At 44.8% G+C, this 16,333-nt stretch overlaps 1 protein-coding gene across 1 annotated transcript; it reads right to left on the bottom strand.

Moving 5' to 3' along the window:
* Positions 1-2,191: 2,191 nt before the first annotated feature.
* Positions 2,192-14,887, bottom strand: Pdcd7 (programmed cell death 7). Its single transcript, XM_050151983.1, has 5 exons — positions 13,664-14,887; positions 8,200-8,338; positions 5,837-6,073; positions 5,507-5,594; positions 2,192-3,237 (listed from the first exon to the last, which is right to left on the bottom strand). Exons 1-5 carry the CDS (start codon positions 14,534-14,536, stop codon positions 3,114-3,116), a joined length of 1,461 nt encoding a protein of 486 aa, XP_050007940.1. The 5' UTR covers positions 14,537-14,887; the 3' UTR covers positions 2,192-3,113.
* Between the last annotated feature and the right edge of the window lie 1,446 nt (positions 14,888-16,333).

Raw genomic sequence — 16,333 nt, 5'->3', positions numbered from 1 at the left:
ATGAAGACACAAACAGTACAACAGATGGTGTAATCCCAGCTAAGCTTTTTAAAAAGTCACATGGACAAAGAAACATACAGGGTTTCAGAGTGATTAAACTGGCTGGCTTGTTGCAGCAAATTCTCAGACAGCACAAACTCAGATACTCCAGCCAAATACTTAGCATTTAACATATAACGAGTCTTTCTTTCATGGCTTGTTACTCTTCCGGGTGTTTATCTAATTCCTTAAAAGCTTGTGTTAGTCTCTCACAATTCCTGTTTTTGAGGTATGAATTTTTTCATTTAAAATATAATTACTCTTGGGCTGGAGCAATGGCTAAGTGGTTAAAAGTACCGGGTGCTCTTCCAGAGGACCAGGGGTTGATTCCCAGCACCCATATGGTGCCTCAGAACCATCTGTGATGCCAACCCCAGAGGATCAGACTCTCTTCTGGCCTCTGAGACCAGGAGTGCATACAGTGCAAAGACATACATGCAGACATAATCATACACATAAAATAAAAGAAATATCTTTAAGAAAGAATACGATAAATCAATGCTATGGAATAATCCTTCTGTACACCATAAAGATGTCACTCAAACTGGTTTAATAAAAAGTGACTGGCCAGTAGCCAGGCAGGAAGTATAGGCATGGCAACCAAACTAAGGATGCTGGCATAAAGGGTGGAGTCAGAGGAGATGTCAGCAGAGAGGAAGCAGGATGTGTAGAAAATGAGGTAATAGGCCATGAACCACATGGTAGAGGGTAGAGAAGAAATACGGTTAATTTAAAATGTAAGACACAGCTTGTAACAAGCCTGGTTACCAGCCAAGCATTTGCAATTAATATTAAGATTCTAAGTGATTCTTTGGGAGCAGCTGCTGGCACAGGAAAACTCTGCTTACAAATCAACAATTAATTAACTTTTTAAAATTATTATTATAAATTTTCTTTTTATTAAACATTCTTTTTTTAAAAAATATTTATTTATTTATTAATTATGTATACAATATTCTGCCTGTGTGTATGTCTGCAGGCCAGAAGAGGGCACCAGACCTCATTACAGATGGTTGTGAGCCACCATGTGGTTGCCGGGAATTGAACTCAGGACCTTTGGAAGAGCAGGCAATGCTCTTAACCGAGCCATCTCTCCAGCCCCCTAAACATTGATTCTTAATATATGGAGAAGTGAGGTAAATTTTAGGTAAAAGTGAAAAATCCTTTATTAATTCGTCAAGGGCTGGAGGCTTGACAGAACTATAGATCCAATACTGTTGATTGAAAAAACTAAGGGATGACCAAGGGTTGGGGGTGTAGTCACGGTACAGTACTCACCTGCACCTAAGCCTGGACAGAAACAGTGGCTGCTGCTGCTACAGCTCATAGGCAGGCAATGTACCAGAAAACTTAGCAAACAAAAACTGAACAAAAATAAGAGCCTTGCTGGCACTGAATATAGATCAGGAGTAGCTTTTCTCCACCCAGAGTTCAACACCTCCTTTTCTGGTTCAGTTGCTGAATCTCTCTAGTCCCTGCCCATCAATGCTGGTATCCATGGTGATAAGGATGTCCTGTCACAACTCATACAATCCATCTTTCATTGCTGCTTTTCCTGCAGCTCATCTCAAAGCAGGAAGTGAAGAGTTCAAATGAAGAGGTGAGCAGGCCCATGCAGTCCAGAGGCTAATTGTGCAAACTTTTGAACGCATTAGCTCACACTCGCTGGGAAAAATAGCCCCTGTCCAATCTAAAACAGCTCTGTTCTCTTTCTATTATTTTATTCGTTTTTTAGCCTGTATGTATATCTGTGTGAGGGTGCTGGATCCTGGAGTTATAGACAGTTGTAAGCTGCCATATGGGTGCTGGGAATTGAACCTGGGTCTTCTAAAGAGCAGTCAGTGCTCTTAACCACTGAGCCATCTCTCCAGCCCCAAAAGCTCTGTTCTCTAAGTGTACAGGAGAATGCACAACTGAGCAATGTGTATTAAACTACAAAAGGGACAAAGGGCTCCCAATCCCACATCATTCCAAAATTGATAGTGATCTTTCTTGCTATCCAGTCATATTTTGCAGACAAAGTTTTGTGTTTAAAATAATTTTTCTGGAGCACACATCTGTTTATTAAATTTGAATTCTGGAGTGAAATGCTTTAGTAATGTGAAGATGAAATGTGTTAAATGATTTGAGATAATAAATCAGGGGCAAAGGCTCAAACGAAAAAGTGAAAATGGTATTTATTTAGCTTTTAGGAAATTAAATAACAAAACCCAGAACAAAGCAAAACAAAAACTGTAACATGTCATGAGTGATCATGTCCAATAACAATAGCCCTTATTAATGAATATAAAAAATAAAATTTACCATTCGTACTTGCTCTTTTCCAAACTTTTACTACATGGATATTTTTAGAAGCTTGAGCTAAGGGGGGTGGGGGGAATCCCAGAGCTACCCAAGCCCCTACCATGTGATTGAGATTTACAGTCCCATAGGGACACACATTTCTATTCCTGAAGACCCCACATAGCTGGATCTCTTGGAACTCCAGACTGATGCTTTCATGAGGACGCAGGCAATGTCTGTCAGAGCAGGAGCCAACCTTGTCTGGCACTGGTCTGGTCTGGCTTTCTAAGCTCTCCACAGGACAACAGTTCTGTCAGCATTCCTGGCAGCCCAGTCTAAAGCCATTGTTATCTTCAGTGGCAGCCTCCCAACTGCACCAAAACTGGGATTAATGGAACTTAGGTCAAACTTTGACCTGTACTCCTGGAAGCTGGAGGACAATGGGTACAGGAAGATAAAGAGTAACCAAGTGTGATGACTGCACTTACCCACCAATATACAACAAATCTAGAGAAAATGGGCAGGCCACATTTCACCAAGCCCCTCAAAACACAGGCACACTGAGTGAGCCAAGGCCCCTGTCGGTGCTAACAACCTCTCAGTTCATCTAGGCCCTTTCCCGAAGAACCTTATTAATCTGTTTCAAAAGGCACCTCTGGCCAGGGCAGAGACCAGAAAGAAGCAGGACTTCCAGCTAAGACAAGTTGTGCAGAAGACTCCAGCGTGAGATGACAGCATCACTAATATCTAGAGCTGCAGTGCTCGCCTGCTGGGCCACACTCCTGGAGGTCTTAATGCAGCTTAACGGCCGTTGCCCAGACGTCGTTGCTGGGGACCGGGGGAAGGACCCATCCTTGGGGAATGGAGTTGCCTTTGGGATGATCAGACGGCACCAGGTACTGATCCCAATCATGCCTTAATGAGAACATTACAAAACAATGTTTATTTCTGGTTTTCATCAAGCAAGATATTCAGAAACTATATTTTATATCTAGGATACTATTTTCAAATGGCAGATACACTAACCTGCTACAGAACTTGGTTTCCAGGAAGTATGCCAAGGGTCACACTAATGTACACATTTAAGGAAAACCTTAAGCTTTAACTGTGTAGACAGCCAAACAACGAATGTACAGTTAACTCATTATTTGCATACTCTCTGAGACAGGGTCGAGGCTGACCTTGAAGTCCTTATCCTCCTGTCTCCACCTCCTAAGTATTAGGGCTACAGGCATGAGCTACCACCCTTGGCTATATTAGCAAATTTAAATCATCCCATATGGCATTTTCATGAACCACAAATGTAGAGAGAGGAAAAAAAAATCTGTCATCTCTCTTTCTTCTTTCCAGCTCTTATAGTAAATCAGCATCCCTGCTGTGGTCTGCTCTGTGCCATGATGTTCTTGCTTCTTACTGGTGACCTTATTGTTTAAAATGGCACCCAAGCGTCCTGGTGAAGTGCTGCTGTGGCTTAGTCTAAGAGTTGTGAATCACCTTGGAGAAGATAGTGCGCTCTAGACAAGCTTTGTTGGACTCAGATTACAGCACAGTTAGCCCTGATGCAATGCTTGTACTCAACAGCATACATTAAATCAGGTGTCTTCAAACAGAACCACAAAACTGATGGTGATCAGCTAATTAAAAAGTAGGGCAGAAAAAAAAAAAAGGCAGAGGCTGGAGAGATGGTCCAGCGGTTAAGAACACTGGCTACTCTTAGAGAGGATCCAGGTTTGACTTCCAGCATCACATGGTGCCTCACAACTGTCTGTAGCTGTCCAGTTCCATAGACTCTGATGCCTTCTCTTGGCCTCCATGGGCAGCAGGTGCAAATATGGCACACAGATATACAATCAGGCAAAATACCAAATCACATAAGATTAAAACAAAAACAAAAACAAAAAAAAAGAAAACAAAAATTAAGACAAGAGGCTCAGCTGTCTCCAGGAGCAAGGTCTGGTATTCTGTGACTCAATATTCAAAGTAACTTGAGTGAACACCCCATTATCAATAATATGTTTAAAGGCTAAAACTTGTGCATTAGACAAAGCTGGAACTCTTCCTGAAAAATAAACTTGATATGCCAGAAAATTCCTTCCCACGATTCAGAAATTACTGTAATGTTGGAAGGAGCTTCAGTTATTTTCAAGGCATTCTCTGAGACTCCTAGGTCCTAAGATGTTTTAGCCTAGAAAACTGTGGGCCCCTGGTCTCCCTTATTCCTGGGGTGCATTGGCGGGGACAGTTTGTTATCAGTTAACTAAGCTTCCTGTGTTTCCGTGCTATCCCTGCCCCACCTGGTGATTTAGCTGCAGGCAATCTTCTCCATTGTTAATATGGTAATTTCCCACCTTCCTGAGCGGAGAGATCTTTGTGCTGCAGTTAGGTAGAAAAGGGCTTCCCCAAGTCTGAATAAACGGCATTCGTTTGATCTCCTATCGAATGACCCTGGTCTCTGTGTCTTGTGTTCAATCTCCAGGCCCTTGCCCGGACTCGCATTCGGTACAGCTGCGCGCGAACTGTACCGAGGGTGTAACACCAAAACCGGGTGTTACAGAAAACAAGTTTATACTGCCTGGGACATCTAATCATTTACTCTGTTTTATCTATTGACTTCTCAAAAGATTGCATGAGGGCAAGAGGCTTTGCTAAAGCTCAAAGGCCACGCTCTAGTCTACTATTTCCATTTTATAGGTGAGGGAATCACAACTAGACAGCTGAGAATTACCCAGCTTCTGAGTAGCTGGTTCTGTTGACAGCACCGAGCTTTACCCTGCAGGCAACTCAGGGTCAGCATGGGCCTTAGCCTTCACGGGTAACTATTCAGGAATAAAGGTTTCTCTTTCTGGGTTGATTTAGCAGTAAGAGAAAAAAAAAAAAAAAAAAAAAGGCCAGCTATGATGATGCAGGCCTTTAATCTCAACACTGAGGAGGTGGTGGCAAGTAGATCTTTGAGTTCAAGAACAGCCCTGTTTGACAGAGCAATCACAGTCGAGTTTCTTTACCTGTTCAAATGGAGACACTGACTTCCAAGAATTAATGAAGACTTTTAAGATACAAGTGGTACCCTTGAAATCTGGCAACACTGCACACCCAAAAGAAACTTTCAAAAAAGACGCAGCAACAGACTTCAACAGTAAATGCATTTCATGAAGAGTTTACTGCTACCCAAGGCTGCCCTTCTGACCTTATCTGAAGGAGCGCAGGCAAGGAGTGCTCAGCCTGGAGGTAATACTGGCGGAATGGCTGCAATAGGTGAGCAAGTGGGAACTCATCTGAAAGAGAAAGGCACAACATGTCACCTTGCTATTACCAGCGCACTCTCAAGGCAGGTGACGAAGCCTCTGCTTATGACAACAGGGTGACTTCATCTCCTCTGTAACCCTGACTTTCACCACAGAGCTGAGAATCTCAACTGTAGTCAGGACTTCCTTTCGGAGTAAATTGGGTTTCTCATGATAAAAAGAACTGTCAACTTAGATCTTTCCTCCCTCTCCACTGGTAAGGATAAACTTACCCGGATCTCCAAATAACTTGGACTCGATTTCTCGCTTCTGAAGTAAAAGCTTCTCTTTCTCTTTTCTCTGTTTCTTTTCTAATTCTCTTTTCCTCTCTTCCTCCTGTTCTCCTTCTAGCATAACTCGGAGGGCTCTCTCTTCAGCTTCATACAGTTCAGAGCGCTTTTTAATGAGTTTTCTCAGTCGCTGAAGATGATGCTCAAAAGTCTCATCTGCTGAGGCAGGAGGACAGACCCCTGTACAAAGAGAAGCAAGTGGAAGTTCCTTTGTCTCTACATTGCTAGGCAGTAGAAAGACAGGTAAGAGGAACACCTCTGCAGCACTTGACATGGGCTTTACACACGCTTCCTAATACGGCAGGGCACCAGCTGAGAAACTGATGCACCGCCTGCCACTGTCAGGTGGAGGCGCCTTTTCCTTCTATCTCTCTGACCTATTTTGATTTCTTTATTGAATTCTCTACTTTGACATCCTCTAGAAGTTTGTCTTTTTGGCCTTCATCTCATATTATAATCTCAAGGTCGTTCCAACTCATGCTACATGCTGATGAACTAACTCATTTGTGTTTCTGTGGGGGAAATGGTATGTACATATACATACTTACGCACGTGCACATGTGTGTGCGCATGCATCCCCATGCACCAGAACAGCATCCTGTTCTATCATTCTTTGTCTTGTTCCCGTGAAGCAGGGTCTCTCACTGAACCTGGAGCTAGGTTGGCACCTAGCAATCCTAGCTATTCTCCTGAGTATACCCCCCAGCCTCACACTGGGATTACAGGCATATGGTGACATCTGGCCTTTTACATGGGTCCTGGGGATACAAATGCAGGTGCATACACCCTGTGTCACCTCCCCAACCCCTTGCTGATAAACTCTCATCCAGAATAGACACACCTCCCAATCCTTCCTAAACAGTGCCATTCACCAGGGCCCAAGCATTCAAATATGTGAGCCTATAGAGATATTGAGACCATTCTCTTTTTTTTTTGGATTTTTCGAGATAGGGTGTCTCTAGTCTCTGTAGCTTTGGAGCCTGTCCTGGAGCTAGCTTTTGTAGACCAGGCTGGTGGAGGTCATTTTTAAATCACATTTTCTGAAGCTTTCTGCTTCAAAATTTCAGAGTCAGACACAGTAGGTGGCCCATACAATTCCAGAACTCATGTGGTAGAAGCAGAAGTATCAGCAGTTCAAGGCTTGCCTTGGTTACTACATAGGAAGTGTGAGGCCAATCTGGGCCTCAAAAATACAAAACAGCCAGGTGTGATAGCACATAACTTTAATCCCACACTTGGAAGATAAGAGTTAGGTGGATTCCTGCAAATATGAGGTCAGCCTAGCCTATACCTATAATGAACTCCAGGCCAGTCAAGGCTTACATAGTGAGATATTATGTAAAAATCCAAAAAAAAGTGGGTATGGTGGTGGACGCCTTTAATCCCTGCATTCAGGAGGGCAGAGGTAGGAGGATCTCTTTGACTGTGAACCCAGCCTGGTGTACAAAGTAAGTTCCAGGATGGCCAACCACCCAACCAAATTAAATAATTATTCTTATACAACATAATACTAAAATATAGAAATTTGATATTTACAGCCTGAGAAATTACAGCATAAAAATCATTAACATCATCTTTGGGGGGCTGGAGAGATGACTCAGCGGTTAAGAGCACTGCCTGATCTTCCAGAGGTCCTGAGTTCAATTCCCAACAACCACATGGTTGGTGGCTCACAACCATCTGTAATGAGGTCTGGTGCCCTCTTCTGGCCTGCAGGCATACATGCAGACAGAACACAATACATAATAAACCTTTTTAAAAACATCATCCTTGTTCGGGGTTACTTGTTGCTCTTGCAGAAGACCCATTTGGTTCCCAGCACACACATGATGGCTTAAAACCATTTGTAACTCCAACTCCAAGGTATCAACACCCTCTTCTTTCAGCCACAGGTATTTACACACATACCATACAAACAGCCACATACACATTAAAATTAGGTTTAAAGAAAAAAGTCAATCCCAAATTTCTGAGCTACTGTTGTCAAGTCTACTTACGCTAGAGAGTAAAAATAATTAAGTACCAAATGTTCTTACTCCAAAAATATTTGCAAGCCAAACATGGTGGCCCAGGCCTGTGATCTCTACAATGGAGAAGCTGAGGCAGGACAACTGTCACAAGCTCAAAGCCAGCATGAGCTGCTGAGCTGAGATTCTAGCTACAAAAAAGAAACAAAAGATGAGGAAAAGGTAAGAAAAGGAAAACACGTTCACACGATATTGTACAATATTTAGGATGAAGAGGTACTAGGATAAAGGAGGAGGAAGAAGGAGAAAAAGGAAGTAAAAATGCAAAGTTGTACTTACCTTTCCTCGCTGCAGCTTCTTTCCTCAGTTTCCTCAATTTCTCTAAAGCACGCAGAATGTCCACCATTCTTTTAGTGTCCGATTGTTTTTTTCTTACTTCAGATAAGACACCATCAGCAGCCGCTTTGAGTTCCTGTTCCTGAAGGGGAAAAAAAGTCCACAAGAACCTGCATTAGGAACCTCCTCACAATCCACTACACCTTCCTGGAGGCAAACTTTCAGAGGGTCAGGCCATCCACAACAGACCACTGAGTCTATATTTCTGTTTCCCAGGCCTGGCACGCCGCTACACTATTCAGTCAAGGACTTCGTTGCCTGGTTAATGATCCAACCATGGCTGCTTTGTTTGCTCTGAGACTGACCCTGTGGAACCCAGGCAGGTCCTGACTGAACTCCCATCTTCTTACCTCAGTCTCCCATTGATGTGATCCACCTCTCCCAGCCCATCATACAGCCCTCTCCCGCTTTTTGGATTTTGTTTTATTTCTAAGAGATGGTCTTACTCTGCAGCCCAGACTGGCTTCAAACTGCAGCATTCCACCTGCCTTAGCCTCCCAAGGGCTGAGATCATAGATGTGAGTCATCCAACTCCATATAACCTTCTTAGAGGGGAACCTCTTCCCTAAGCAGCTTCAATACTAGTACTGAGTTCTTCTCAGTGTTCCCAGGTGTGATCCAGGAGTGCCTGCTTCTATTTTACCTTGTCAAGCTTTAGTTCTATTAAAAATGCAGACTATCTGTAGGCATCACAATCCCTGACTTCAAACTCTACTACAGAGCTACAGTACTGAAAACAGCCTGGTATTAGCATACGAACAGACAGGAGGACCAATGGAACCCAATAGAAGACCTGGATATCAATCCACGCATCTTTGAACACCCGAGTTTTGATAAAGAAGCAAAAAATATCAAATGGAAAAAAGAAAGCATATTTAACAAGTGGTGCTGGCATAACTGGATATCAACATGTAGAAGAATGAAAATAGACCCATATCTATCACCATGCACAAAACCAAGTCCAAATGGATCAAAGACCTCAACATAAAGCCAACCACAGTGAACCTTATAGAAGAGAAAGTGGGAAGTACACTGGAATGCATTGGCACAGAGAACCACTTCCTAAATATAACCCCAGCAGCACAGACACCGAGAGAAACAATTAATAAATGGGACCTCCTGAAACGGAAAAGCTTCTGTAAAGCAAAGGACACGGTCAACAAGACAAAACGACAGCCTACAGAATGGGAAAACACTAACCCCATATCAGACAGAGGTCTGATCTCCAAAATATACAAAGAACTCAAGGAATTGGACACCAAAAGATCACATAATCCAATAAAAAAAATGGAGTACAGACCTAAACAGAGAACTCTCAACAGAGGAATCTAAAATGGCTGAAAGACACTTAAGGAAATGTTCAACATCCTTAGTCATCAGAGAAATGCAAATCAAAACAACTCTGAGATTCCATCATACACCTGTAAGAATGGCCAAGATTAAAAACACTGATGACAACTTATGCTGGAGAGGTTGTGGGGAAAAGGGAACACTTCAGCATTGCTGATGGGAATGCAAGCTGGTACAGCCCCTTTGGATGTCAGTGTGGCGATTTCTCAGAAAATTAGGAAACAACCTTCCTCAAGACCCAGTAATACCACTTTTGGGTATATAGCCAAAGGATGCTCAATTGTGCCACAAGGACATATGCTCAACTATGTTCATAGCAGCTTTGTTTGTCATAGCCAGAACCTGGAAACAACATAAATGCCCCTCGAAAAATGGATAAGAAAAATGTGGTACATTTACACAATGCAGTACTACTCAGCAGAAAAAAAGTAACAACAGCTTGAATTTTGCAGGAAAATGGATGGAGCTAGAAAACATATTGAGTGAGGTAACCAGACCCAGAAAGAAAATTATCACATGTACTCACTCATAGGTGGTTTTTAAACATAAAGCAAAGAAAACCAGCCTACAAATCACAATCCCAGAGAACTTAGACAACAATGAGGACACTAAGAGAGACTTACATAGATGTAATTTACATGAGAAGTAGAGAGTAGAAAAAGACAAGATCTCCTGAGTAAATTGGGAGCATGGGGACCTTGGGGGAGGGCTGAAGGGAGGAGGAGAGAGGCATTGAGGGGAGCAGAGAAAAATGTAGAACTCAATAAATACCAATAAAAAAAATTACTTCACCCCCCGCCCCCAAAATGTAAACTAACAGACCTGAATAATCAGGCTCCCAAGGAGGACAAGAAATGGGACTGGAAAAGCCTGGGACTGTACAACGTCTCAGAGTAACACTGTTTGTCCTTCTCTGCTCCCAAAGATCTACACAGTCATTTTTCACACATTGGAGGCAAATCTTCCAGGGATTTTTTTGTCTTCCATATTCTCAGCTGCCTGCCTAGTTCTCTCTCCCATCTGTCAAGTAAGTGTCTGCAATTCCACCATTACAGTAAAAAACCACGCACTTTACTCTTCTGCCTGGAAAACTACAACTATCTTTACCTGTTGCTTCACTTGGCTTTGGCGCTGCTTTTGAGACTCAGCTCAGAGCTCAGATGTCATTAAATTATCTCAGGAGCCTTCCCGAGTTCATTGAACTTGGTAGCTTTCCATGGGCTCCTTATACTACCTTCAGTTGAAAAACTTACACCATGCTGTACTGACATGATCCCCTCCAAGACTCTAAGCAATCAAAGAAAATTTTATTCCTCTCAGTCCCTGCGATTAGACACTAGGCCCAACACCTAATGGACCTTGCTAAATGTTTGCTGAAGTGACTCATTTCATCAGATTAAAGTGTTGTTTCCCTAGTGCTAACGTTCCTGCGGGTACAATGCTGAAATTTGCTATCAATATACTTCCCAGCAATGCTATACTGGTCTCTAGGATAGTAGCAGACACAGGGAAAAGGGAGATTGTCCTGGTTAATTTTATGTGAACTGAACACGAGCTAGCTAGAGTCCTCTGGGAAGAGGGACACACAATTGAGTGTCCAATGTGAGTGGTAATACCCTTGGGCAGGCTGATCAAGCCCTGGAGAGTAAGCCAGGAAGTGACACTTCTCTACAGCAGTTACATCAGCTCCTGCCTCCAGGTTCCGGTTCGACTGCCTTTAACTTTTAGTGATGCATTTCATCACAATAGAAACCCTAAACCAGGCGGTGGTGACACACACCTTTAATCCCAGCATTTGGGAGGCAAGGCAGGCAGATCTCAGGGAGTTTGAGGCCAGCCTGGTCTACAAAGTGAGTTCTAGGTCAGCTAGGATTATTATTACACAGAAAAAACCCATCTCAAAAATAAAATAAAATAATAAACCCTAACCAAGACAAAACTCAAGACAAAAGTATTAGCTGATTGTGGAGAACAGAGGGCAAAAGGACCATTAGCACGGCCCTAACAAGACTTGGATAATGACACCAATAGACACACTAGCATGGAATGGGGAAAGTTCCAAAATGCTTAACCCCAAACAACTATAGGCAAGCGGGGAATGCTCAGAGCAGAAAAATGGGACAAACAGCTCAATTCATTATCCAATATGAAGTGGTTAGCCCTGAAATCATATACATACAAGTAGCATTAAATGTACGGATCAGGTTGTATTTATGTATATATGTAACAATAAGAAAAAGAGGCCATGAATTTTGAAAGAGGACAAGGGAGGTGCACAGTTGGAGGGAAGAGATGGAAAAAGGGAAATGATATAATTACAATTTCAAAAATAAACTTCAGTTCCAGGGGATCCAAAGTCCCCTTTGGACTTCCATGGGCACTAGGCACACATGTGGGCCACATATAAGCATGCAAACAAAATACATAAAACAAAACGAATAAATCTAAAATAGTAAGAGTAACAACAACAGCATTCATGCCATTTTTTAAAGATTTATTTATTTATTATGTATACAACATTCCTTCCATGTATGTTTATATGCCAGAAGAGGGCACCAGATCTCATTATAGATGACTGTGAGCCACAATGTGGTTGCTGGGAATTGAACTCATGACCTCGGGAAGAGCAGTTAGTGCTCTTAACCATCTCTCCAGCCAGCAACAGTATTCAAAGGAAATGAGGATGACATCAACCAACACTTGGCAATTTATTTTCTTCCTGGCTCTACTAAAGAAGACGAGCTAGATAAGCTTTGAAATCAGATAATCTAGGCTCAAGTCTGAAACTATTGGTACAAACTTACGGAACTGTTGTCACGCTAACTGCTTTAAGTCTCAATGTGTAAAATTAGGGTAATGAATTTCTCAGGGCCGTATGTAGGACTTTAGTGTAGTGTCTACCTTAGATGCGAGTGTTGAACTGGGGTGAGGAAGACAAACACAGAAACAGTGTAGAACCTGGGACAGCAGTGTATTTAGGTTACACACACTCTCCTCTTACAATAATGTACTTGGCAGCCAAGCTGCTTTGCCTCTCCAGCAACCTCAGATCTCCGTCTTTACATTTACTCCTCACTAAGCAATGGAATAGGGTTCTTCTCCCCAGTGACCATCAAACATGGACAGTTTCTATTCAAACATATTCCCAATACATGCTACTAGGCGGGCCCATCCAGCATGAACTGGTTTTTGGTGCATGCACAGTAAGGTAAAAGGTAAATCCCTGTCTATGGAAACTTTTAAAGAGAGTAACCTACTTACCATCTTATGCCTATACACAAGGGAAGTGCTTCTGATTAAGATCAAATGCATCACAGAAAGGGACGTACACAGTAGAAAAGATTACAGGGCCTAATCTCTCAATCAAAACAGAGATCCATCTTCATTACATTAGTAACCAAGTTCCTCCTCCTTAATCCCACAAAAGGAAGTGGGAGTATTTTCTCTAGTGTGGGCCATGGGGCTGTCAATCTTGACAGTGTATCCTTTCTAATCTGTACTTACTATTTGCTTTGTTTTCTGAATAAAGTTTTCTTGCTATTTTTGCAATCCTGTGCGAATCCTTATTTCAACCATTTGAATAAGAGGTCAAGTACCTGGAAACACCTGGACAAGACAGATTCATACCATCCAATACACAGGAATTCATAGTTTCAAACTAATAAACAAATGAACCCTGGGGAAAACTATTATTAATAACACCAGCTAATTAGGCCATAAAGGTCTCGAGGTGTGGCTCGAAGAGAGTCCTCTAAATTTGCATGCTTAGGACAGTATAAAACATAATACGAAGACCGGTTAGTACTGAACATCAATCAGTAAGCGGATCCAACTTTGAATCAGGGCACAGGGGTGTCCTCCCAGAACTGCACAGTGTGAACTTGTCGTGTGTTTACAGGACTTCATAGTGTACGTTATAGTTTTGTGCACCACACATCGTTAACGAAAAACAGAGCAAAGAGGTGGAAAGGCTAGTTTTCACGGATAAGTATAAAGCTAACCAGCACGCAGATTCAGGTTCCAGTCACCACCGTCCCAAGTGCCTAGTAATTCTCACCCGCTTCTTTTCTTCCACTTCCTGCACGCACTTCACCCTCCAGCGGTCAATCTCCTGCTCCCGTTCTGTAGCCTGCGCGGCTTCCGCCTCCCGCTCAGCCTCGCGTTCCCGGGCCCTCTCCCGAAGCCGCAACCGGCGGCGCCGGACCCTCTCAAGCCTCCGCTGTGCCTCGCCCACATAGGCGGCCTGGGCCAGCGGCTGCAGCCGCTCAACTAGCTCCGCTCGCAGTGGCACAGCCTGAGCGTATAGCGAGGCCCAGGCCGCTCCGTCGCCCTCGGCCTCTCGCAGGGACTGCCCCAGGCTGCGGAGCCGCCGCACCAGGCGAAAAGCGGCGCGCAATCGCGCGCGCACCTCGCCCAGGCAGGGCCCGACGGGTGTGCGCGGTGGCCTGGGGCCGCCCGGCCGCCTAGGGTTCCCGAACACCGCCTCCAGCCACTGCCGGTCGCGCAGGCGCTGCAGGGCCGCGTCCCCGAGCACGTCGGGTGGCGGCGGCGCCTCGGCCCAGCGCGGGCTCCAGGGCGGCCCGGGGCCTGGAGGCGGTGGCCGCGGACGCTCGCCGGCGTCGGGCCCCGGGAAGGGCCGGCACTGCGGCGGCGGTGGTGGCAGCGGCGGTGGCGGTACCGGGAAGAAGGAGCCGCTGGAGCCGCTGCCGCCGCCGCGGGAGGTCTCGGCCGGGGCGCGGGGCTGCAGTGCCAGCGGAGGCTGGAGGAAGGGGGCGGATGCCCCCGGGAAGGGGCCGGGCCGCTGGGGAAGAGGCGGCGGGAAAGCCGGGGAGGGCAGCGGCGGGGGCGGACAGCCGAACGGAGCGGAAAGCGGTGGCTGCGGGGGTGGCAGTCCCTGACGGCCCTGGGCGAAGAAAGGTGGCAAGGCCATGTCTGTAGCGCTGCGGTGAGAGCTCTGACAGTAATGTGTGTACTTCTATACGCGAGTTCCGGGAGGAAGTGACGTTTTACATGCGCGACTCCTCGCTTTACACGCCTCCCAGAAGTGCGCCGTCCTAGGTTACATTGGTTCGCTTGAACTCACGTCCTGTACTTTAAAAGAGTGTTCTAGGTGAGGAACTACAGGGACTCAGCGTGAGACTTCGCTAAGATCTCAAAGACTAGGAGTTACGTTCCCGGTGACCTTTCCGGCTCCCAGAGCTAAGACCGGGAGAAATCACGTGGCCGCCCTCTAGAAAGCAGTTTAAATACCCTGTAGGCATGGTCTTGAACTGCTTTGGGGAAGGAGTCGCGGCTTTCTGAGAGGGGCCGGAGCTTCCAACTGAACAGGTGTCACATCAGGTTTTTTGGTTGTTTGCTTTTTTTTTTTTTTTTTGAGACAAGGATTCTCTGTGAAACACTGTTTGACCTGGAACTCACTCTGTAGGCCAAGCTGGCATCCAGCCATCTGCTTCTGCCTCCCTAGTGTTGGGATTAAAGGCGTAAGCCACCACTGCCTGGTTCCAGGTTGTTAAAGCTTAACAATGAAAAACAAAACAAAACAGTGGCTATAAGCCAGATGCTGGGTGTGAGAATGTTAAATGGGCATCTTTTTTTTTTTTAAGGGGCCATGCTAATCATCTCTGTATGTTCCAATTTTAGGCAGAGACAGGTGGATCTCTGTGAGTTAAAGGCCAGCCTGGTTTACGGAGCGAGTTCAAGAACAGGCTCCATAGCTGGAGTAAACCCTGTCTCGAAAAAAAAACAAAACACAGAGTAGTGATAGTTTTTTTTTTTTTTTTGAAAGTGGAGTCACCTGCTCCTGCCACTGCTGCCATCACCCAGGGAGAAGGAGCCCAAGTGTGAGAGAACAGTCCACTATCTGACACTGGCAGTCAACAACACTTGAAAGCCAAATGGAGCTCTGGGGACACATCACGGGCTGTTCTCTAGCCATTTAGGGGAGGACAGGGCACTTTTAATATAATGACTTCTTGCACCATTTTGCCTGGTGAACTAGGCTGTCAACACTGATGTATTCCACTTTTTATGCCTTCTGTTGTGATGTCATCAAACATAGTAAAGGCCTTCAGTCATGCTTTGGGATTTCATTATCTTCTCTCCCTCTAACATCCCCTCCCCCCCCCCCCCCCCCCCCCCCCCCCCCCCCGCCCCCGTTTCTCTGTTAACAGTCCTGACTGCCTGGCTGTCCTGGAACTCGCTTTGTAGTTCAGGCTGGCTTTGAACTCGCCACCACCATCCCAGGACAGCCTGTGGCTATGTACAGTGAGTCTCCAAAAAAGTTTAACTTTTAAGTAACAAAGTAGCTTACTCTTTTTTTTAAAATATTTATTTATTATGTATACAGTGTTCTGCCTGCACATATCCCTGCTTACTCTTCTGATATAGTTCAGAGCTATGTAGAAAGACCCTGTCTCAGCCGGGCAGTGGTGTGGAGGCAGAGGCAGGCGGATCTGTGAGTTCAAGGACAGCCTGGTCTACAAGAGCTAGTTCCAGGACAGGAACCAAAAAAGCTACGGAGAAACCCTGTCTCAAAAATCAAAAAAAAAAAAAAAAAAAAAAGACCCTGTCTCAAAAACAAAAGACCAGCCGGGGTGGGGGTGGGGGGATGGTGCATGCCTTTAATCCCAGCACTTGGGAAGCAGAGGCAGGTGGATATCAAGGCCAGCCTGGTCTAAAGAGTGAGTTCCAGGACAGGACAGCCAAGGCTACATAGAGAAACCCTGTC

The sequence above is a fragment of the Alexandromys fortis genome, unplaced genomic scaffold (genome assembly GCF_014885135.2).
Source record: "Alexandromys fortis isolate MF-2015 unplaced genomic scaffold, M_Fortis_MF-2015_v1.1 scaffold_70, whole genome shotgun sequence".
Lineage (NCBI taxonomy): Eukaryota > Metazoa > Chordata > Mammalia > Rodentia > Cricetidae > Alexandromys > Alexandromys fortis.
Note: the sequence above shows the minus strand (reverse complement) of the source record. Positions and strands in the feature narration are given on the sequence as shown.

What these genes read in the sequence shown, in the direction of transcription:
- Pdcd7 (XM_050151983.1), bottom strand. Translation starts at nt 14,536, where the DNA reads ATGGCCTTGCCACCTTTCTTCGCCCAGGGCCGTCAGGGACTGCCACCC. An exon ending in AAGTGGAAGAAAAGAAGCGG is followed by an intron (nt 8,339 to 13,663) that starts GTGAGAATTACT and finishes TTTCCCCTTCAG; the next exon opens with GAACAGGAACTCAAAGCGGC. An exon ending in AGAAGCTGCAGCGAGGAAAG is followed by an intron (nt 6,074 to 8,199) that starts GTAAGTACAACT and finishes CTCTTTGTACAG; the next exon opens with GGGTCTGTCCTCCTGCCTCA.